At 43.5% G+C, this 23,628-nt stretch overlaps 1 protein-coding gene across 2 annotated transcripts in view; it reads left to right on the plus strand.

Annotated features, from left to right (window-relative positions):
• LOC146201656 (nose resistant to fluoxetine protein 6-like) overlaps positions 1-22,152 on the plus strand; it is a 60,054-nt gene extending 37,902 nt beyond the window's left edge. For both annotated transcript variants that reach the window (XM_084583362.1, XM_084583355.1), the window contains exons 5-15: positions 939-1,033; positions 5,305-5,484; positions 6,611-6,704; positions 8,436-8,537; positions 9,049-9,214; positions 10,065-10,147; positions 14,765-14,887; positions 15,277-15,397; positions 17,686-17,872; positions 19,696-19,838; positions 21,300-22,152. In XM_084583362.1, the coding sequence (XP_084439488.1) occupies positions 939-1,033; positions 5,305-5,484; positions 6,611-6,704; positions 8,436-8,537; positions 9,049-9,214; positions 10,065-10,147; positions 14,765-14,887; positions 15,277-15,397; positions 17,686-17,872; positions 19,696-19,838; positions 21,300-21,590 (1,585 nt within the window). In that variant the 3' untranslated portion in view covers positions 21,591-22,152. The remainder of the gene's footprint in view (positions 1-938; positions 1,034-5,304; positions 5,485-6,610; positions 6,705-8,435; positions 8,538-9,048; positions 9,215-10,064; positions 10,148-14,764; positions 14,888-15,276; positions 15,398-17,685; positions 17,873-19,695; positions 19,839-21,299) is intronic.
• The last annotated feature ends 1,476 nt before the right edge of the window (positions 22,153-23,628 follow it).

Here is a 23,628-nt window from a genome sequence, read left to right on the forward strand (position 1 = left end):
CCTTATAAGGTCGTCCGATTAGGCGCAGCTGATCTGAGCATGCTGTCTTGTTACGGTTTTACCATGAATCATGCGGCACTAAAATATGAGTTGCATGTGTAGTAGCAGGGTAGAAAGACAGGAAGAAGATGGCTACATGATATGAAAGAGCACTAAACAAGGGTAATGGGGAACTCAGGCGAAGACAAGTGGACTTGTCGAAACGTTGGCTCGACTTGCTTCAGTGCTCTTTCATAAGGCGTTGTAGTTGCTTGTTTACGCATGTTTTTGTTAAAAAAGAAAAATTGAGGAGAAAATCTTTTACATGAACAGCGCTGTGTAATTAAATTGCATCGCCTTTTGGTTGTCTTAGTTTACAAAACACTTCATTCTCATCCTCGTTTTCATCTGCGCTACGATCGCTATTAACGTAAATTCGGCAGTGCGCCTCGCGTTGCCCTGTATGCATTAACAAAAAACAATGTATGACAGCGGGAAGGTAATGAGCAAACTGTTAAGCCAAAAACGAAAGAATTATTCGAACTGTAAAAAAAAAAAAAGTGACCGACTGAATAAAATACGGTTAAGCTTCATGGCGCCTCGATCGAGGAATACGCATTTATGAGTTCCATTATAGTCACACTTGTTGAAGGGCTACAACTGAAATAATAAGCACGACCCTGAGACTATTCAGAAGCGTTAAAAAAACGACAATATTCGCATTCATGGTGTCTCTTTTCGTGGCCTTTATTTTTTGTTCGTCGTAACCACAGTTTCATCATACCAGTATTGACAAACTGGAGGTGAATTATGGCGCCGGTTTTCTAAAGTGTACAGTTGCCAGTGGTATTTATAGGGGACGCAGTTTGTGCCACATAAAAATGCTTTCTGCAGTAAAAAAACGCGCCACAACCGTATGCCACTTTATTTCATCCTGCCTTTCCTCGTCCTGATTCTAGGGCAGTCCTGGGAATTGTCGCTCTTACGGTAATCGTGGCTACGCTGACCGAGTGGATCATGGGAGCACGAGCTGCTGGCCCCGTCAAACGAAGGGGTAAGAGATGCCAAAGTCATGGCAGGGTTACCTTTCGTCACGAATGAAGTCTATGAACAATAATTATATCTGCAGCGCTCATTACAAGCGAATGATAGCACAATGACCATATTGCTTTCAATTTTCTGTTTCTCTTCAGGTACTGTTGTGTTTTTGTTCAGTAGTTAAGTAGGGCCGTTTAGAGAAAGGCTTAGATACATCTGAAAAGTCGCTTTCTGGCATATATAATGGGAATGTAACTTCTATAGAGGGTTCAACTTAGACGCTTAAGCTATTCAATAGCTTAACCGTTTAACTTGAACCAATAAACACAAAATCAATTTGGCATTTTTGTTTATTAGCGTATACTCCTCGTTGAACAGAGCGCGATAGGTATCCAGGTTGCGGTTGACATACAAATGCGACTAGTTATTGAACTTTTTGTTTGCACTACAGCGCGATATAGGGACAAGTTTATTATCGCTTTTGTCCCGCGGATCAAATTGGACAACGTCTCTATCCTCGTTTTCAGAAATGACCTTTTACCTCTTCGTAAAAGCACGCTTTTCGTCTGCTATTCGTACTCTGCGAAGTAGCGCCGGCGCTGGCGATAGTCTGAGAAATTTAGATAAGCCGAGGGCGAACGCGTGGCGAGGCCGTACAAGTGACACGCGTACGCGTTCCGCGTGTAGACATGACGTAACAAAGGGCCGTACAAGTGAACGTAAATGTCCACGTGATTTAGCGAAAATTCCCGACGGTCAAAACAAGCCGGAAAACACACAAATACAAAGACAAATCAGCGAAATTTCGTCGAAGTCCACAGATGGAGGCTTGCGCAATACCATAATTAATTGCATCGGTAGGTAGACGAGCGCTGCTTTTTGTAACTTTGTAGCTGGAATACCTCTCCTCGAAATTGCGAAGTCGCGTGCGCGTCGTGCCGCCAAGGGGTAGTAAGCCGGTGCAGGGGTGTCTGATTGGCTCACTGCCCAAGTCAGCGATAGCAGCTTTGTACACCAGTGTGCGTAGCTATAATGAGCCGATGCTACACAATAGCAGTGCGTGCAATAGGCATGCACTTTGCGCCATCTGAAGCCAGGCAAAATTACCAAACATCACCATCGAATGTGGACTGCCGCAACAGACTATTCGAGAAACGCCCTCGCCAGCTAATGACTATGGACGCCTCTCCGTATCTCCGAAGCAATTTCGTCATATTAGTATGAATTCATCGTAGGATTCTGGGATTTTTTTTTCCTGATTAACAATTTTTTTTTTCGGCAAACGAGCTTGCCTCGGGAAAGCGCCTGCTGCGTGTTGAAGTTATGGTCGAAGTTTTGTGACGCAGCGGGCAGGAAAAAATACGCACGCATACAAAATGGGCAACCGCATTGGAGTGAACTTTCTGTCCCCGTACCTTGTTGCCCCAGCCTATGTTTCTCTACTGCGCGTTTTTCCTTCGAGTGTTGAAGATTTTACTAAAGGCGCTTATATTTTCTTTTAGTATTTATAATCAACTTCTCTTCTATCGACGGTGTAGGAATGGAGCTCCGACGTTGGCGGCCGTCGGTTTGGGGAGTTAATGGGGCTGTTGTAACCAGATCGCCTGGCTAATCCGAACAATCCTCACGCACCCGCAACCGCTTTGTCGTCTTCGCGTCTTAAACCCGGTTCACACTGCGGTAACAGTTGGTCGACTCTATCAGGCGACAGCGTTTTCGTGTAGTATTGGCTACTTGTCACACCCCTTCAACACGAACTGTTCGGTAATACGTCTCTGTCGTCCTGCTACACGGAACGGAAGCTTCTTCGGGAACACTTGGCGAATTCCTTGTCACACTGAAGAAAACAACTTCGGCAACGCTACTCCGCTGTCCCTCAGGCGTAGTCGCTCGTATGGTCCCCATAGCGCTCCCGCGTGCTCTCTCCCGCGGGCGATTCCTGCGCACGGAAGGAAGAGGGGAATCGAAGCGGCCACATCTGGTTTCCATACAGCACCCTGCCCAACTGTTTGCAAGACGCCGTATCGCGGAATACAACAAAGCGATAAAAGGGACCTTTTTTTTTGTTTTCGAGTGCTGCTTGGAAGGACGAAAACCATCAAAAATGATCAATCGCCGTTAAATGCAGTTGTATTGTAGGCGGCATTTTCGCTCGGCCGGCGAACAAGCCAGACACTGCTGGCGGCCGCTGTTTGTGTTTAGTTTTTGTTGCCGAAGTCCGCCATACCGAAGTGACACCCCGGCAACCGGCCTTGTTTCTCAGCTGTTTGTGCAGTGTGACAAGCTGTTTAGAAACAAGTTTCTTGGGAAAAACGTTTTCGCCTTGATGGGGGGACGCGCTTTGTCCATGCCGCGGTTGTGTTCCTGCAGTGTGAACCCGGTTGCGGTGGGCTGTCAGTGCTCTGCAACGAAAGTTCAGTCACTCTCGGTAGAATGTGCTGTACGGACTTCTTGTAAATAAATCGAGATATGGTGTGATAGTTACAGTTCATTAGCATATTCATTTCAAGTTCAATTTAAGGTTTCATAGACTACAATTTAGCTGTTTTCATCGTTAAAACTACTCCCCAAAAAGAAGGCATGCTTTAAAACTAAAAAAAAAAAAAATGAATATAAAAAAAAGTTAATGAGGAAGAAGTCGGTCAACATATGAGGAAATGAATGAAATTAAATGTCTGAAATTAAGGCCTTTAATGTCTGAACTGGCATAAAATATAACAAGAGCTTCATTATTCGATAAAATCACTCCCACGAGCTGCGCTGCAATCTTGACCCTGACTTTAAATTTTTCTGCTTCCTTCCAAGAAGATTGCATCAAAAAGCATTTTTTAAATGAGTGATACAAGTTGGTGAATATATACTTCGAGGTACACTTCTTTCTTTCTTTATTCTTTATTATTTCAAAATATCTTCTTGAATCATAGCACGCAAGAGAAGAATAATACGCTGATTTTAATCATACATCTAGACTTAAAATATCTCAGGAAGAGACGACACGGCAAAATAAGTTGATCGTTCCTTACTGGATATTATGGCATTTCCTATCAAAAAGACTTTCTTTAGGAGCATGTATACTTTTCAAAAGGTGCACTGCACATGCTAAGCTAAGGAAATTCATATACTGTCATTTTCTTGATCATAAATAAATACCAAAGCTAGAAATAAAAAAGCATCTGACAGTAATCAGCGAAAAGTTAGTCTAATCGTTAATATATCACAACTAAAAAAAAAAAGAAAAGCTTTAAGATTTGCGATGGACCATGTGAAATCTCTGCATGTTTCTAAAAGAGGTCTTTTCTAAAGAGAAATTGCTATATTGGCCCGTAAGAAATTACCTAATCAGGACAGTTATTTTGCAATTTCTTTTCCTTGAGATAAGATACATGAAATGTAAATGCATATTTGAAATAAGCATTCTGTTCTGCACTTACATGGTAAGATTAAACAATATAGGTCTAAAAATAAAAAAGTGGTTTTGAAGATCCTCACACCTCCTTAATGCAGATTTTTCTCTAGCTCAAACAGTTAATATTTTCTCCTTCATCAGATGTCACGTGAAGGATTTGAAATGGGGTGTTTAGAAGTGGAGAAAGCAGTATCTTCGATAAATAGCTTTGTATTAAATGTTTCTTTGCATGTCCGAGGAAGCTGGCTTAACTCTGAAGATTTAGGAGACAGTGATAACGTGGGTGTGATTATCTATCGATTGCGACTGTGATAACCTTCCTGCCATGGCAACGACCATCGCATGAAAGCAGCCGTGTTCAGAATTCTGGTTATATTTTATTTACAAAATATGGTGTAAATACAAGTCGAAGAGGAAAGAAGTGATCATCGAAATAAAAGAACATCGGTCAACACTGGATCGCCACACTCTTGATATTTGTTGATATTTTAATGTTTTGTCGCTTACAGTTGAAGTTCCAAGAAAAAAAAGTAAAGGTTTCTAATGAGTTCTCCGTACAGAAATAACACATTTTGGCACTTTTTTTTTTTGTGACGATAAACAAATTGCTAACTAAAATTTTGCTCACTGTGTATGCAGCAGTCTAGAAACCAGCAAGCTATAGCTTGAAACAATTTTTATTTAAAAATATAAGAATAGCCATACCTTTATGGGCTCCCGGCAGCTAATACATACGCCGTCATGACTGTCGCGTAATGAGCAGTACGCAGTCGTAAGTTGCGTTGTTGGCACATAGCTGGTTTGTGCTTCTTCGTTGTTTTTCAACAAGTAAAAACCGTGCGTTTCCTTGACCTCTTTAACCTTGCTCCTGTATCCACCAGATGGCACGGTATTGGGCACGCTTCTGTACTTCTCCGCGCTGAGCAACACGCGCTACCTGCTGCGCACCGAGAATACGGAGAAGAACCGGCCGCTGCTCTTCCTCGGCGGTTTGAAGGTGCTTCTCATCCTCTGGGTGATTTACGGACACTCCTACATAATGGTGCAGCTTGAATTCGCCGGTAAGCATACAACGCGGACGCGATGGTGTCCGTGTACGTTTTAGGCAATGGGCCTTCCAATGCTGTCTCCGCGATCATCTTCGGTTAGTTCAGTTTCTATGTCTGCCGCTTCACCGTCTTTTTTTTTTTTTTCTCGCATTGCTAGATTACCGGCCTACACCAGACGCTACGCATCGCGGCAATCGCGTCTTTTTATCGAAGAACTCATAATCAGGGCAACAAAAAGAAACGATAAAAACATTAACCTCGTTCAGTGCAGCAACCATAAATGTATCGAGCGCATTTCAACATGGGCAACAAGCACGAATTTCCTTAAATTTCTAGGTCCCGAGTCAATACAGGAACGGTGTTAGAGTGCGTTCTTTTTCCTTACCGGCATTTTGGATTTCCAGTGATACGTCTAGCACATAGGCTCACCGAAGTAGGACAGTGGTAGAACAGCCCGGATGGACCTACGTCTCGCACTGTGCTCATCTTCTATATTGCTCATCTTATTTGCCGCTTTTGCTGTTTCTGATGGATACTGACAATTAGCGTGATAGAATCGGAGGCCCCGTTCTTCAAGCAATCCGGCGTTGTCGGCGTCGACGTAGTCAGTGAAAAGTCGTGACATGCCTTCGCATGTGACAGGTGACATAGGCCTGCACTGGCCCGCATTGGCCGGCGCTACCGATTCGAACAGCCAGTTTCATAGAATTGGAATCCTCCGGGGCCCTTGGACCTATCCCAAATCAGGCATGCTACTTCATAGGCCACAAAGACACGTTCGTATTGCTTCGTTGAAGAGCGGGTCCCTATATCTGCCACGGGCCAGATATAAGGGTCAGATATAAGGAATAATGGCATAATGCCAACACATTATGCCATTATTCGCATAATGTGCTAGCTTGAGACTCTGTTAACGAGTGTGCGAAATAATAGAGACGCATATTCTTTCACCAATAAGAGATCACTAATTAGGGATAATTAACTATATTGGTCACTATTAAGCGAGTATCAAAATTCATGAGCGCGAACAATGTTCTGCAACGGGAGCCGCAGACGAGAGCCATTAGCGTTGTCGCGCCGTGTCCATAATGGCGGAGTTCAAGTGAGTTCCAAAATTTTCTCATTTTTTCTCTTACAGAGAACCTCTTCGAAATAGGAACGGTTTTCAGGAAGGTCGCTGCACAAATCATTCCCAATGGTTTCCTCAGCGTGTCTACATTTCTGTATCTCAGGTGAGAACCAAAATGGAAAATCAGCTAGCGCAAATTGAGAAAGGAACGCGAGGCAAGACGATGAGCCAAGGGTTCACGAAACATCGCGTTTCTTTCAACGTTTGCAAGCTGGGTGGTTGGTCAAGTGTAGTACATTAGCGTCCAGCTAAGCTGGGATGGATGGATAGATGGAATATAGGAGCGTCCCCTTTGGAACGGGGTGGTAGCAGTAGCTATCATGCTCATTTTTCTCCCTATCTTAATTATTGTTTTGGTTAACTATACCATCATTCTATTTATTGAATTTTTGTTTCTACATTATTAACATTATGTTCCTTTTCTGCTTTTAAGCCACCAATCTTCTAGCCGTTTTTTGCTAGCTTCCACCGCCGGTTTATTCACCCGGCCACTGGTATCTCTAAACCCCAGAGCTTCAGGAAGAATGACTGCACCTGCATCGACATCCGGATGAATACCATTACATTCGAGTATAACATGGTCAATTGTTTCACTGGAGTTACCACATACAGCACATGCGTCATCTTCATTGTTAAATTTCTTTTTGTAGCTGCGTGTTCTAAGGCACCCTGATCTAGCTTCAAAACGTAGGGCACTGCCTCTTGAGTTATGAAAGAAAGCTTCCTCCCTGATCTGCCTTTTTCACTTTCGGTATAATTTCACACTCTGTTTCTATTCAATCGAATTTATCCAATTTTTACCTTCTGTGTTTTTCACCTGTTGCTTAACGCTGTTTATTTCTTCGTCCTTGTGACTTGCATACTTACTGGTTAGTTTCCTAGTTCTTTTCCTCCATTGTGAGTCAACGCTGTTTAGGTATAGGTATTTAAATACTTTAGCTGCCCATCTGTTACTGTCCAATTTCCTCAGGCGTTCCTCATATAATATTTTACTGGGCATGGACACTAACTGGCGCCATCTGTCGGCCCTTAGTAGGAACACTGTGTAGGTCAAAGGGAATACTTGTATTTGTAATTCAAAAAGGACCAAGACCTCGCGTGAAATTCTGCTGGAAGATGCTGAAAGTGATGGCTGACTTATCTTACGCGCTGCAGTATCGGAGTTGTAAAGTACTTCTTCCTGATTTGCACAAGAATGTCAGTAAGTTGAGTTATTTATCTGACTCACTCTGCAGGCTTCCTATCTCTTAACGTTACATCTACCATTTTTCATTCCACAGCTCTTTGCGTCGTCCTCAACTTGCCCTGCGTGTGTATTCATGTGTTTTGTGGTCATAAAAAACCAAAGAAGCATTCCGAATATTCAAAATGTCCGCGTTATTTGTTGATGCTCAGCGCTGCGTGGCTCATGGTGACAACCATGTTAATTAAAAGCGCGTATCCAGATATCGTGCACTTGGTTATATAGCTCTCTAGTCCGCTAACATGTACTAGTGACCGACAGTGCAAAAATTTGCTGCTCTGGCTCCTTAAAGTTTTGAGGCAACGTGGTCACAAGGGCATCTCCGAGCGCTCGCGAAAGGCGCTACTTGGTTGATCCCTGAACTTTTGCTCACTTAAATAAAGCCATTACATTGAATACTCTCGTTATACACCAGGAGGCACGGTCGTCTGTCAAAATTCAGAAGTGCCGTATGAATAACGCTGAATAAAAAAAGGCAATATACTTACGTATCAGGTCATATGTACAAAATGCTGCTGCTAAGCGCGGCTGTACTATGTTTAAAAGTAGGTTTTCAACATGTCAGTGTTTTCTTTTTTGTCCTTTCTACAGCGGCTTCGCTTTGACGTTTTCATTGCTTGGCTTTCGGCAAGGGCTGTACAAACAAAACCTTTTCATCGTTTTCATTATCGGCTGCTGCAAACGGTACATCAGGTAAGATAATATTTCCGCAATATTAGAATTCAAAGTTCGAGGAGTATACTGTTAGCCGGCTTGGAGTGACTACCGTTGTTCCGCTGGATAACTAAATCAGTTACTTAGTCTTCACTGAGGTGATGTTTATTTTTTTTTCCTGAATACATGGACTAATTGGGTAGTCTTTCAGCAGCAGTTGTGGTTTCCTTTTCGCTTTGCTGGATGGTCCCAGGACAGAATGAAAAGAACATCCTTTACAAGGCAACCTAAAAGAGCTTAATTTAATATCGGGAGCTTTCTGAACGCATACCTTACATTACTTTTTTTTTAATGAAACAAATACAAGGACAGAACCAACCTGGCACCCGTAGCAAGGTGTTGTCAATTTCTCGTCTAGAAACTCGATATTGTAGTTGTATGAGGGATGTTTAGTCTGAAAGAAGCACCCCAAGTTTGTTGATTTCGCATTTTTGGCGGCCAAGAGTGCAAAAAAACAACAACAGCATCATTGGTTTGTCCTTACTTCCAGGCTTACAATACCAATAATTGGAGTCATCCTTGGCACATTCTTATTGCCGCTGCTAGTCGACGGTCCCGCAGATCAAGATTTCGTGGCAAGCGAAGTGCAGGGCTGCATTTCGAAATGGTGGACCGTATTCGTGCACACTAACAACTTCAACACGATGGATGATATGGTACGTAGGCACTACTGCCAGTGTGTATCAATGTAATTTGGTCTCACCGTACTTTATGTCTCGCACATTATGCACTGTGGTCATGTAACAGTGTGGTTAAGTACGGTGGCATTGCAACGTTAAAAACCGACGTAGTCCAGGGGACATTTTACTCAGTTTCAGTGCCCCAGGAGCGGCGCTAAAGCCCGTGGTTGCCAGTGTGATCACACAGCGAAGATACTGCGGAAGCAATGAACTTAATATTCCCCTCTTGGCATATTCAAAATCAGATTGTTAACAAATACTGTTACGCGTTACTATGCGATGAGCACATAAAGCTCACGGGATAAACCATGTCTTTTTCGTGGCTCGAAGCTCACGCGGAGTCTCGAGTCAAGTTGACTATCGCAGCTTAATGATTGTCTTTGGCTTACAAAGGTGCATCAATTTTGGCCTTAAGTTAAGCGCGAGAAGTTACTCTCCACAATTAAACATTGGGAAAGATTTCGAAATTTCTTCTGCGGCTGCGAAGTGAAAGAAAAAGGGGCAATGAATTCATGGGATGAGCATCATCTTGTTCATCGACTTTGAAAGCAGTAGCATCTGACTGAACTGAACAATCGTTTATTGGGCAGAAGCAAGTACGTTACTCCGTACTGTAGAGCGAGATAGCTATAGAAAGGCACAGAAATCAACTAAGCAAAATGGTTTTCAAAAAACCTTTTCGCAAGTGCCGTAGTCCAAATACGCAATATGTACTCTCAGTGCGACATCCGCATAAGTCGCCGCAGGGTGGCTTCAAAAGAGGCTAGGTTGGGATGTAACCGAGGGTACGTGGTCTCGTTCATTGTTTCCTTCGTTATATTTTCAGTGCCTGCAACATCTGTGGTACGTCAGCGCTGACATGCAGCTTTTCTTCTTCATGGCGCTTCCTCTGACACTCATATTTGTCAGGTAAGCCTGCCTTGACAAATGTATGTGCGACGCAAAGGTATCTGCGACCCGCCGCAGTGGTTCAATGTTTAAGATGTTCGACTATTGAGTCGGGAGACCTCCATTCGATCCCGGTCTGTGCGGCAGCGTTTATATGGAGGTTAAACGTAAGGTGCTCGTGTACTAAGCGATGTGAGTGCAACCCAGGTGGTAGAAATCACCCGGAGAAATCTACTATACGGCTTCGTAGCCTGAGTCGCTTTGAAATATTGAACCTGACAAACCAGCCTAAATCTAAAGGTATCTGCCTTGGCTGAAGCGTAGCCCTAATCCTATGCGAGATGTCTTCAGTTTTCTGTAGTCAAAATCTGACCACTGCATCGATCTCAACATCAGGAGTACAACTTCAGGTGGTGATCGTACGTAGCGCAGCCCGATTAGGAACTTGAAAGGATGCTCACAGACGTTTGACCTCGACTGCGCAAGCCGAGGGCTACGAAATCCATTTCGCCTGCCCACTCGCAACATTTCAAGCTGAAAAGGCGATGCTTGGTGGAATCTTGCTTTCAGTAAGCCTCGTATAAGCTCGTGTCAGTTCAGTTCAGTTTCAGTTCTGTTTTATTCCTTAAAGGCCCCCTTTTCAGGGGGTGTTACATAAGGGGTGGGAATTCACTTGAAAATGAAAACAAACAGCAATGATTATTTAAAATTGAAGGTGATCTGTTACACGCGCTTGAAAAATAGATGGCGAAGCGATGACGACGATGTCATAGGGAAGGCCGTTCCAGTCGAAAGCTGTTCGAAAAAAGAGCGAAGCAGAAAAAGTAGTAGTGTGCGATGGTGGGCGAGCAGCTTGCAATGGGTGACTGGTGCGGTGAGATATGCGTGCTGCGGCTGTGATGTACGGTGCTTGATTCAGAGAGGAATAAAAAACTTGTGAAAAAGAGCGAAGCTAGCGAAGCGGCGACGAAATGAGAGGAGTGGCAATCCGGATTTCACTTTCAAAGTTGAAACACTGGTGTCGTACCAGTATGAGGAATGAATGAACCGGACGGCACGATTTTGAACAGATTCCAATGCAGTGATTAGATATGCTTGATTTGGGTTCCAAATAGCAGATGCATATTCTAATTTCGGTCTTACCAGTGATTTGTATCCGAGCAGCTTTACCTGAGGGGAGGAAAGACGGAGATGACGCTTAAGGAAACCTAGTGTTTTATTTGCTGTTGAAATGATGTTACTAATATGAGCGTGCCATGACAGATCAGGAGAGACGGTGATTCCCAGATATTTGTACGAATCTGTTAGCTCAATCGGTGTGTTAGAAATCGAGTAATAAAAGCGATATGGGTTACGACAACTAGAAAAAGACATGAGTTTGCATTTAGTGGGATTAAGGGACATAAACAAATTATTGCGGCAGTTTAATACACTTTTAAGATCTGCCTGAAGAGTATGTTGATCATCACGATTGTTAATGATACGGTAAATGATAAATCATCCGCAAACATTCTAATATTGCAGGAAACATGCATGGGGCAAGTCGTTAATATATATTAAGAATAGAAAGGAACCAAGGACAGATCCTTGCGGGACGTCGGATGTTACTGGGACGGACTTAGGTGGCCGTTAACATAGACTGACTGCGAACGATTAGTTAGAAATTCTTCAATCTAATTTAAAATATTAGGATGTAGGTTGAGCTGCGAAAGTTTTAGTAATAGTCGGCGGTGAGGGACCTTGTCAAAGGCTTTCGCAAAATCTAGAAAATTGGCATCGGTCTGCATGTTACGGTCGAGATCAGCATGTAAGTCATGAAGAAAGAGTGCTAGTTGGGTTTCGCATGAGAGGCCCTTGCGAAATCCGTGTTGCGGATGATGGAAAAATTCGTTTGAGTCAAGGAAATTGATAAATTTTGAGTATATGACGTGTTCCATTATTTTACACGGTACGCTAGTTAAGGAAATGGGGCGGTAATTTAAAGGTGAGTCTGTTACCCGATTTGTAGACTGGAACGACCTTTTCCTGTTTCCAGACAGATGGAATGATTCTTGAAGGTAATGACTGTAGACGCCCCCTCCCCCCCCCCCCCCCCCCCCCTTCCCCCTCCAAGTAGAGTTCACATTCTTCAAAAGTTTTGAATTGATTAGTTCCATACCAGCTGCGGATGAAAGTTTCATATTATGAATTATGGATGAGATGCCTTCTTCGCTGAAGCTGATAGCCGGCATGAAGGATTCCAAGTGAAAGGTGGATAAGTGTGGAGGCGCGTCAAACTCGGTGGTGAATACAGATGCGAATGCATGGTTAAAAATATCAGCGCAGTCGTTATCAGTAACAGGTTCATGCAAGTCATTAGTTAACGTAATATGGGAACGATGTGTAGGATTTAAGACCAGCCAAAATTGCTTTGGGTTGCGTATTAGTAGGTTTGGTAAGTCGTGGGGATAAAATGAGTGCTTGGCATTACGAACGGAAATTAAGTAATTTTTTCGATTTCGTAATATTTTTCCCGTGCGGCGGGTGTTTCGATGCGTTTGGCGGAGCGAAAAAATCTTTTCTTTTTGTTTTCTAGGCGTTTTAAAGGCCGAGTAAACCAGGGTTTATTGCGGTTAGTGTGAAAAGTAATCATCAGGGCAAACGTATCAGTGAATTTGTTTAATTTGTTCTTGAAGATCGACCAGTTTTCATGAATTGAGCGAGTGTGAAATGCAGATTCATATTCAGGATAGAAGGTGTTCAGATTTTCAATTATTGCGTTATAGTTGCCTTTATCGTATAGACGTATTGTATTTTCAGATGTCTGTTTTTTAGTAGAGTGAAATGAAAATAGAGCATGTATGACTTTGTGATCTTTGATTTCCGGAAAATAACTGACAGATGTTAGTTTTTCGGGGCTGTTGGTTAATATCAAATCGAGTGTTTGGTGATTCTCGTGTCACACGGATTGGCTGCGACACTAACTGTGTAAGGTCAAAATTTAGACACATTTCGATAAAGTTCTTTGCCTCTCTATGACATGTTATTGTAGAGCTAGTTAAGTTCTGCCAGTCAATGTCAGGGTAGTTAAAATCACCAAAAAGAAGGATGTAACCATTTGAATATGTGGAAAGAAATTTATGAATGGTATTATTGAGATGACGTGGGAAGTCAGGATTAGTCTGTGAAGGTCTGTGGAGGTCAGGAGTGTAAATCTTTCTGATCATCTCTATATACATTGAAGTCAGGCAAATCAGTTAAAACTTCAGCATCCGTTACATCACGTTTTTGCCAAGTTTCTGTTAATATGAGAATGTTGCTCCTGGATGACGAGATGATGGCACTTTTCTTTGCCTGACAGGTCGAGAAGCCGGCTAAGCTCAGCTAACTGGTGGTTGTGTTGCAGGCTGTTGTGGAGGGGAGGTCAACAACACTACTTTTGGCTCATTCAAGCCGAAACATCGACCCAAGAATAAAAATGATTAACTTGTGCCCTGCTAGCACAAAGTTTCTCATGGTGTGAAAAACATAGCAGCTGCATACGTGTTTTTTGCACCATGTAATATGTTCAGATGCATACTTGTATCAGAGCCAAATCGTTGTGCTAGCCGCCAAAGGCAGCAGAAAAAAAACATTTGTTGCGCAGGCGTCATCTAGTGGATACGTCTGAACTATGGCAAAGTGCGCGTTGGCGAAATATGTCTGTGTATTAAGGACCACTGCTGTTAGAGCACACCCGGTAATTGGGAACAAGCAGCGGAGTAAATCTTGCTTTTTGCGGCTCTCATAGCCTGAATCACTTTGGGATGTGTAACCCAACAAACCAATCTTTCCCTTGTAGACCTGCCGCGAGTACTTCCTTGAACAGAACAAAAGAATAATCGTAAGACACTGCAAAAAAAAAAAGCAATAAACAGCCTGAAAGAGATGCTCGCAATCTTCGCTTATTTTTGGCATGGGTGGTTGGTGTATGAGCCAAACCTCTGCGGCAACGCTTCATAAAGAGTTGTTTTTTAAGTGCTGGTAAGATTTGACCATTCCCGCACACACTTTGGCGTCATATCAAACCACATATACACTGGCATCGTTTATTTTTTTTTTTTTTTTTAGGTGACGATTTTCTTGCTTTTTCTTTCTAACTTTGCCCGTTACGTCGCGCAAGTCAATGCTTTATAACGGCACAGGTGGGCTATACACCGTAAGAGTTCTTAAATAAGCCTAGTTGCGAGCAGCACTTGTCCTGGGCAGTTCAGTTCTGTCGTGCCGTTTCTTTACATGCGCCTTCAAAATTCAATATTGAGTACCAAGCAGCCCAACATGCAATTTTGTCCTGGTCTAAATGTTGAAGCCCGCTGCTAACGGCTCACTATGACCTTACTGGCGCCTTGCGCTCTGCCTTCATTGTGTTACAATGATATTAGGCTCAGCGCTATTGAAGCGTTTAGGTAACAGTCGCTACCTCAAGCTATTTCAAGGCGGTATTGGCCCTTGGTTCGGTGGGGTAAGAATTCTGTACATAAAGAATGAAAGGCGCAAAGGTCGCATGGTGTACAGTGTGGGAGTAGAGTGAAAACACTGCCCTTTTCATTTTTAAGAAATGACGCATTGTCTGTTGTTCACGAACTCATGAAAAGTTGATTCTTTCAACGTTCTGCGCAGATACCCCAGAGTAGGCTTCGCTCTATCTGTCGCGGCTGCCGTTGGTTTCACGGTGCTGACAACTCTACAGGTTTACTATTGGGATGTCGCTTACTCCATGACGGTGGCGACAAATGATCAAAGGTGAGCAAGAGAACTTTGCTCCTCTACTCAATGAACATTACGCAGTCGTTCATTCCATGGAGGTTTTATTTTTTAACTTCATGTCGCGTACACATTTTGATTCTAAGATGGCATCTGATCTGGAGCCCTCCACTGCGGCGTCTATATCATAGCCTGAGTCGATTTGGGATGTCAAAACACCACAAACCAAACGAAACCAAACCATCTGGTAGGAATGAACGCTGCAGTACATGAATTCGCCATAAAAAAGGGCTCTCATCGGAAGTTAGATTATTAATGAAGCAGTTGTTCTTGTTTCTACGGTAACCAATTGCTTATTATTTCACCGTTCGCATTCCTTCTTTATTGTTATTTCATAATTGCATCGCATATTTTCGCTTTCCTTTCAGAAAAACGTACCTTTCCCTGGAGCTCATTTACTATAAGCCTTTTACCCACGTCGGGACTTATATGGTTGGCCTCGTTACAGGCTACCTCGCCCTAGAATACAGAAACAAGCCGATTCATAAGGTGAGAGCACGTTTTGAAAAGCATTAATCTTCACTCAGCCATTCTTAAATTATTTGTATGCGTGTGACAGTTCCTTGAAGAGGCGTGTGACACCTTGCTTGAATAGGCGTTGCCGCACAACATACGAAAGTATAGTGTAAAATAGGTAACAATGTTTACTGACAAAAATGTTTAGCTGTAAAGCGACATATAAATCCAAAGCTTCAATTCGAAGCTTCCGTGTTCACTTATTAGTGTCAGGAAATGAACGCGTCCTAAACATCTCGGCGGTAATTGCATCGCGAATGCATTTTTATATATAAAAAAAAAAAAATTACTCTACGAATCCAATTGAGCATCAATGGGAAAATACAACAGCATGGCAGACAACGTTTTAAAGAATGGCTTCGTGGTTAAAAATAGCGAGTCCTTTATGATTTCTAATTAAAAAGCCCAGTTTTCGGTCTACCTTCATAAAATTGCTCGCAGGCCTTATGTAAGAAAAAAGCAGGTCAGAATGAACCCTAAAGTGAAATCGAACGTTACAGAAAAGTTTATGGAAGCTATGCCAGAATGACTAATGTACTCTTTAGTGCGAGTGATGTAGTTACAGTGTAGCTTCTAAAAGCTTTTATGCTTTCGCTGTTATCAAATAACTGTTTTGCGATCACTATACCTAAAGTTTTTGGTTTTGATTTGATTACTCGCTTTAAAACCTATTGGCCATTTCCAAGTGGCTGTAACACCTGTGGCAGTTGCTGTGGCCAGTGCCTTGTGGTAAACATCTTGCGCAGTCAACCGTCGTCATTATTTACACTGGCAAGACGTAAACGCCGAATCCAGCTAAGCATCACGTCTTTACTGTGCTCCATTTCGAAAACTGGTGTAGAAAAAAAAAAGATATAATCCACGGTGGAGCTACATTATAGAGCATTGTGAAAAAGGGTGTGAAATTTAGGATGCGAAATAAAGCTTATAAGTCGTATTTGTCGGTCGCTAAGGCAGTGTAGATGAGTGCCGAAGCCTCTTGTTGAGAGACAGAGGTGTCACTTTGCTGCTAAGCGATAACGTTGTTTATCGCTGCTTTACAAATTACAAAGCCCAAGCAATGTGAAGGAACTCTGAGGACAAATGATAATTGGCTTGCATTTATAGGTTGCGCGCTTTCTGATAAAACTTCAATGAAACGTCGAGTTGAGCGAGTTGGTACACAGACAAAAAACAGCGCAACAACAGAGCTCAGCGCTGGTCTCGTTTTCTGTCTTGTCTCCGCTGTTGCGCTGTTTTTTGTCTAGCGCTTTCTGATGACACAGAGGCGTCTGTCACTGAATGCGGAGCTCTTACGTGAGCTAGTAAAGGTCAGTGTGCGAAATGCAGGAATCTCTACCACTTGTTGCTTTCATAGGCGACCTGCAGCGAAAGCACTTGAGACGTCAGCGAATGGATCCCTGAGTTAAGCCTACACTTATATCCACTTATAAACTCTTACCAGCAATTCTTTTTCGCTCTTGACGTCATGAGTTCTGATCAACTGCGCGAGAAAATTATTGCATTCCTTTCAGTCCAGTTTTCTTAGGCGTAAATACACCTGTTGGCAGCAACGATTGTCAACATGTCCAAAAGAGCCAAAATCTATTTTTACGAAGGGTAAAGATTGGATGTATTTGTACCCATCGTTCCTCTGTGTTCACCTTCAGACGGAAGTGTCGTGTTCTATATTTTAGGTATTTAAGCTTACTTTATCATATTAGCACCTGCATTATATACCAGATTAGGGCGCTTCCTTTTGGTAAAAAGCGTAGATAATTTAGTTAGTCTTGTGGGAGAATTAGGTTTCGCAACACTGTTAAAGAAAAATGAAAATTCTGGTGTTATTCCGAGCTGCGAACTCTCCAAAGTAGTCAGGAAAGAACAGCTAATGACGATATACTGTGCGTTCATTGTTCTCTGATGCGCTCATAAAGAATTGCTAGCTTGCGCTTGCTCCACGTGTCAATCACGTTATAAGGCTTTCAGGTTTTGCGCCCTGCAGTAGCTCATTGGTGAATGGCGATTTTCTGTGCTGAGGTATTGGATTAAGAATTTTACTGGTAACCTCGTGGCACATTATGTATGCATTCTGTCTGTGCCCTTCCTGTCGGTTCAAGCTTCGAGTGCGTAGCACCTAAGACATCATTTTTCTCTCTTTTGAGCGTCAATATTTTTAAAACACGTTTTCTCCGTTATCTGACTCTTTTACCCATAATGGTAGCCGCAGCGCTCCATTTGGTGAACACAAATGTTAAATTTAGCCGTGCCATTCCTTACAGGCTATCCAGGTAGCCCAGTGGCTCTTATCTATTGGCCTGGCATGCTTCGTGATGTTCGTGACGGTTCACTGGAACAGGGGCAACCCACCTAGTGATGTGGTGAATGCTCTGTACGGCGGCTGCCACCGTCTCCTCTGGGGTCTCGCGCTCGCCTGGCCCTCCTTCGCCTGTGCCACTGGACGAGGAGGTGGGTATCTCCACACGTTTTGCACTGTTGAATGGTTGCCTGCGGGTGCAGACGCTGTGCAGAAACAGGACAGGATGTCATAGACCTCGGGCTCGCGTATGCTGCCTGGAGAACGAGAATGAGGCCTCTTAGTTTCTTAATGGGGAGTGTCGTCACTAAATTCCGTGGTACCTGCGTGCGTGCGTGCGCGCGCGTTTGCGTGCGTTGCAGTACGTGATGTGTGCACCCTTGACACGGCTGGACATACACACACGTACTTAGAGAATGCGAGCTCGCTCTATATCCATGTCTTTTCTCCTTTGAGTGTGTGTTTTGGAGAACGGTAGTGTGCGACATGAAAAGCTAATATTAATAACCTCATGTCTATCAAGGCGAAAATTATGCATTCATACTCAAAAAATGTTTTCATTGTGTCAGTAGGAGCGGACTATGGTGACAGCAAGGCAGCAGTCAAGTAGAAGATAGTCCATGTTATGCACAGTCTGTTGTTGCAACCCTTGACGAACCGTGTTTCGGACAGAGATGCTTCTATGCGTTTTACTACGTTGTCATGGTCGAAAAATGGGAGAAGGAAGCGGCGCGCCAAGCTGGTTTAGTATTTGATTTAATATCAGGGCCAAGGCTCGACCATTTCTCCTTATTCAACAAATTTTCCGACAATGTCTTGCGCACCTGCTTGTCGAGAGAATGACGCTTGCTGAGAAAACAGCAACAGCAAAAGGATATGAACATATACCGATAGAAAATAGCCTTATTCTAACACAAATATGAAAGGCATTGGTATTAGAATCAAGCAATACAGCGCGAGTGGAAGAGTTCAAAACAGTCCCTGTGTGCCTATCCTCGCACAGAATATATGCATCCTACCTTTTTAGAACATCATGGTATCACAGCGCTGACAGCCGAAGACAAAGGGACGAGGTAGACTCACACAACTACGTTTGTGTATCACGTCCCTTCGTCCCCGTTTGCCAGCGCTGCGGTACCATGATGTTCGACAAGTACCAACTAGCCCAGCAACACACCTTTTTAGAAATAGCCTCGCTGGCATGGCCCAGTTGTTGGGGCGTTTACGTACTATGCCTAAGGATGCGGGTTCGAATCCCAGCCTCGGCGGCTGCCTTTCCATGAAGGCAAAAAGCTGGTCACCCGTGTGCTGTGCGATGTCAGGGCATATTAAAGAACCCTAGGTGGTCGAAACTTCCGGAGCCCTCCACTACGGCGTCTCTCCTAGCCCAAGTCGCTTTGGGACGTTAAGCCCTTTAAACCTAAACCTTTTCAGAAATAATTTGAACTGTTCTGAAAGCTGGCGTCAGCGTCTTAGTCTGCACGGGACCACCAGCTAATGCCATCTGCTTATTCCATCACGGCAGCCCAGTGAAAAACGAAAAACGTATGCGTGTGGGGACATTATCAGGAATAAGGCCGTAGCTGATAAGATGAAATGCTCCTGGAGGCACAGAGAAAAAAATGTATTGGTTGTTACATTATCATACCGGAAGATATACATTCGCATAAAGCCGATAGGAACTCAAACCCTCCCTTACTATCCTACTTGCCCAATCCGTTACCGCATCGACTACTCTAGATTACTGCACTTACTTCTGATAAAATTTGCGCAGTGAAGGCGCTTTTCGGTTATCTGTGACTGTCCATTCGAATAACTAAAACCATTTGTCAGCATGCGCGACTTTCGGTAGGCTGGGCAACTGCTCCAGCAGTAGAGCGAATGCTGCTGTTATCTCTATTGCTGCATGAGTACGGGGCTCTAGACTACAGTCTAAGTACTACAACTGATTTTTGTGCTTGACTTCCATTCTCAGGAATCTTGGACGGTTTTCTGTCATGGAAAGCTCTGAGGCCACTGTCCCGCCTTACTTACTGCATCTACCTCGTACACCTCTGGTTTTTCTTGATCCGCATGGGAAACCTTAGAACAAATTTTGATCTCGGCGAATACATGCAGGTAAGTCCCTGCGAAACATCTGGAGTTACCGACTGATATCTTAAAATGACCCATTGAAGTGCATTTTAAAATGTAAACTGCGGTTGCGGTGAAAACCTTGTCAAAACCCTAACACTATCGGATATTGAGAAAAAAAATCAGTTTGATGACTTTTTGTCGACGTCATGTTCTCTGTCAGGAGCACATCAATGATAAGTACTATTGGGCTTATGTTCTATTGGGTTTAATGACGCATAAGCGATAAATATTTTGTACGCAATATCAGTTAAAATATACATGGACTTCTATATTTGGGGCGCGGACTTGAAAAACTTTCCTTGCTCAAAATACTGGGCCTATTCGAGAACCAACATCGGTCACAACGGAGTATGCTATTGTCTACGTAGTTTGAGAAGTATTTATCTTTTGCACTGGCCAAGATTTTCTGTAATAAGCAAAAGGTTGGGGTCGCCCTCTAGTGCAGTTCTCCGGAAGGAGGACTGAACAATCGGAAAAACTGGCTGCGCCCCCTGCCGGTAGAAGAAGCGGCCGCCAGCTTGGCATGGCGGATGAGCAAGTTGTGAGATTCCTTGAAGATGCCGTTTCATCTCCTTGACAAATTGGAGTCGAGGGGAAGAATCATAGCTCCTCTAACTAGGACACCGCAAAAATGTGACATTAACCTTCAAAACATAGGTCCAACTTGCCCACCTACCGAATCAGAAGTACAGAAGTACCTGTAGATATGGAAACTGCGAAGCACTTCCAGAAGCTGCAAAGGGTTGAACAAGAGTAGAAGATCGCCACCCTCATTTTATTTGAAGCCAACTTTTCTTCCTCAGTGAACCTCTTTCATAATTAACAAGTCAGCTTGACTCCACTGTTGCATGCTCTTGTAATGGTGGAGCAGTAAATTGAGGAAAACAACGATGTATATACCGCATTTTCTGTGAAGCAGAATGTATAAAGTTCCACTGAAAACACCGAGTGCACCTGGAAAACACTAAAATGCGTCTTTAGTGTTTTTGACTAATCGTGACCTCAATAGCTATTATTATGACATAGCAAAAACGCAACGTGGGTGTGCAAACTTGACGATTATGAAAGGCCAGCATCGGTAAAGCGGTCTTCACCCTATGCTACGTAGGACGCTTTTGAGTGCTAAACAAGGATTAATGCGAGAACGATGACTGGCTGACTATTCAATATTGAGAAGGAAGGGAAAGGGCTCTCTTTCGCAAACTAGTGCACGTGTAGCTTCGATAATGTTTGCTGGCGACATCCTTTAACGGAGGCTGTGTGTTGAAAGTGGCCCCCTGAAAAAAAAAAATACGAATAATATTCAGACTTTTGTTCTGGAAGGACATATTTAGGAGCACGCCAGCTGAGACACCTTTGTATTTTATAGCTTCAAAGGGAGCACTTTGAATGCTTATTAACACCCATGTAGCTAACAAAGTGACGCATTGGGCTTTTTTTCAGCTGATGACGTCTCTGGGGATATACTGCTACAGCGTGTTTTTCGCCTACCTCCTGTATTTGTGCTTCGAAGCACCAGGCTATCACCTGCAGAGGATACTGTTCAAGATGCCCAGCAGCTCTAAACCGTCGCACAGAAAGAGCGATGACAATTCTGGCACCGAGGTTGACATCGAAAAAGCCAGCTGCAAAAGTGACAACAGCGACAACGGCGATAATAACGGCAAATCCAAGAATTTGAAGGCAGCCGACAATCCGGGCTTTGAAGCCGACCCAGAGAAGTCGCACCTGTAGTCTATTCGCCTATTGTGTGTTTCTTTGTCAGTGCGTTCGTGGTTTAAAACTGCCGAGGTTATAAGTTGATTTAAGGAACTAACTGCCCTTCCAGTGCCGCTGTCTGGTGCACGGTGAATCTTATGCGTCACTTGGGTAGTCAGAAGCGTGGTAATGTGCACTGCCACTGAACGAGAATGAATGAGAAAGTGAGTCAGCTGGCACCGTTCGCGGAGGTTCTCGCCCAAGTTTTCAGCGGCACTTTTCAGAAGTGGTACTGGTTCTGTTTTCTACAGGTTGTTTTGCCTAAGACTCTCGGAAATTATTATTTGTTAGTTAAAGGGGCGCCGTCTTCGGCGTAGTATTGTAAGCGGTGTTGCGCTTCTTGTGAGCGGTATTGGCAGCCGAGAAGTGTGACAACTATCTCGCTGGTTAAGCAATATCTAGCAGTGGCCATTATTATGTTACAGCTAGGCTCCTCATTTTCGTACAGGTTTGTAGCTCAGTGTTGCAAAATCAGATCTGTTTTTTTATATTTTCGAAAATGTGATTCTCGTAGCCGCTGCAGCGTGATTAAATTAAAAAAAAAGGGGGGGGGGGGGGTGGGGCACTCCGGGAAAACCGACACTGCGGAGTCAAGCTGTGAAACAAGCCACGTTTACGATCCGCATTCTAAAAGAAGCACGTGACCACTAACGGGATAGCTGGACGCGCATCCTGCTCGGCCGCGCGCAATCGGTTCCCGCAGTGCAGATTGTGAGCCGAAATTTCTCTACTCTAAAGCCGAGATAAGAACCGCAGTGTCGAAAATCTAACGAAACGAATACGAATACCTCTACGATAAGGTACATACCTATAAATAAATCGGATGCCTAGCTGTAATAGTCACCGAATTGAGTGCTGGATATTGGTAAACAAGTGGGGTAGTTTTTGATCGCCTTACTTGCATTTTGACGCTCAAACAGCGGTTATAATACTATACCGAGGGAACTGACATTTTTGCTCGAAGAGCGCATTTTTTTCCATTTACTAAATGTCTTAGGTGAATAACACTGCATGATCATGACTTTGCTTTGCAAACGGTGGTTTTCGAAACGAGAGATATTTAAGATAATTGTTCGACTATTTTTAAAACTATTGCCGAGATTTGCGATTTTGACATGCCAGCTGTCGGAAAGTTTCTGAAGGGCCCGGAACATAACGCCACCGCAGCACTTCACCTCGCACGCGGCCCATGCTGAAAAAGGAAGGCGCGGGACGTCACCCATACGGGCTCACAGCGTTAGCGTTAAGCATAGAGCTCTTTCTTTAGAACTTGCCTTGGGAAATTGGCATAGCTGTCGCGAGGATGCTTAAGTGGAGGTATGTCGTGTTGCAGGGTGTGCATTGCGACAGCCCCCATGAACACAAAAGCCTGTGCAAGGGCAAGTCACGTGTTCAAATGTAGACTGAGTATTTATCTGTCCGGCTAAGAGGGGGTGTCGGCCTCTGGTTTATGATGAATTAATTATCGTGATTCAACATGTCGCGATATTCCTAAGTCGAAGCTTTACTGGCGGTTATTGTTCTTTCCTCCGAAGTACCCAAATTACGCAAACAAATGAACTGGAAAGGCAGCGTTTCTATCCTCACGCACGTAATGAGCGCCATCTTCCTCAACCAACAGGTACCTCTGGCCGACGCGGGTATATTGTACAGGGTTATAGTGATGTTACTATTCACTTCATTTTCATCAAAAAGGATCGTGTCCCTTCCCTTTGTGACTTGTAATGGCTGTAGCCCCTTCGACTTCAATTACTTCATATAAATTGTGCTTCGCTCATCATCTGACGGGTGTGAAATCTCGAGGAGATATTTTAGGTGAAATCTCGAGGAGATATTTTAGGGAACACCTAGATCATTTAATTTTGTTTTTTCTGTCAATGCATTATTCACTTCATTATGAGTGGAATATCATGGTTCTGTGTACCTAAGTTATTATTTCAACAGAATTGCTAATACACCGAAATATGTCATCAAATTATTATTCAGTCTTGTTAGCTTTGCACCCAATGACCAC

Source organism: Amblyomma maculatum, chromosome 1 (genome assembly GCF_055883805.1).
Source record: "Amblyomma maculatum isolate TAMU_Amacu chromosome 1, ASM5588380v1, whole genome shotgun sequence".
Classification (NCBI taxonomy): domain Eukaryota; kingdom Metazoa; phylum Arthropoda; class Arachnida; order Ixodida; family Ixodidae; genus Amblyomma; species Amblyomma maculatum.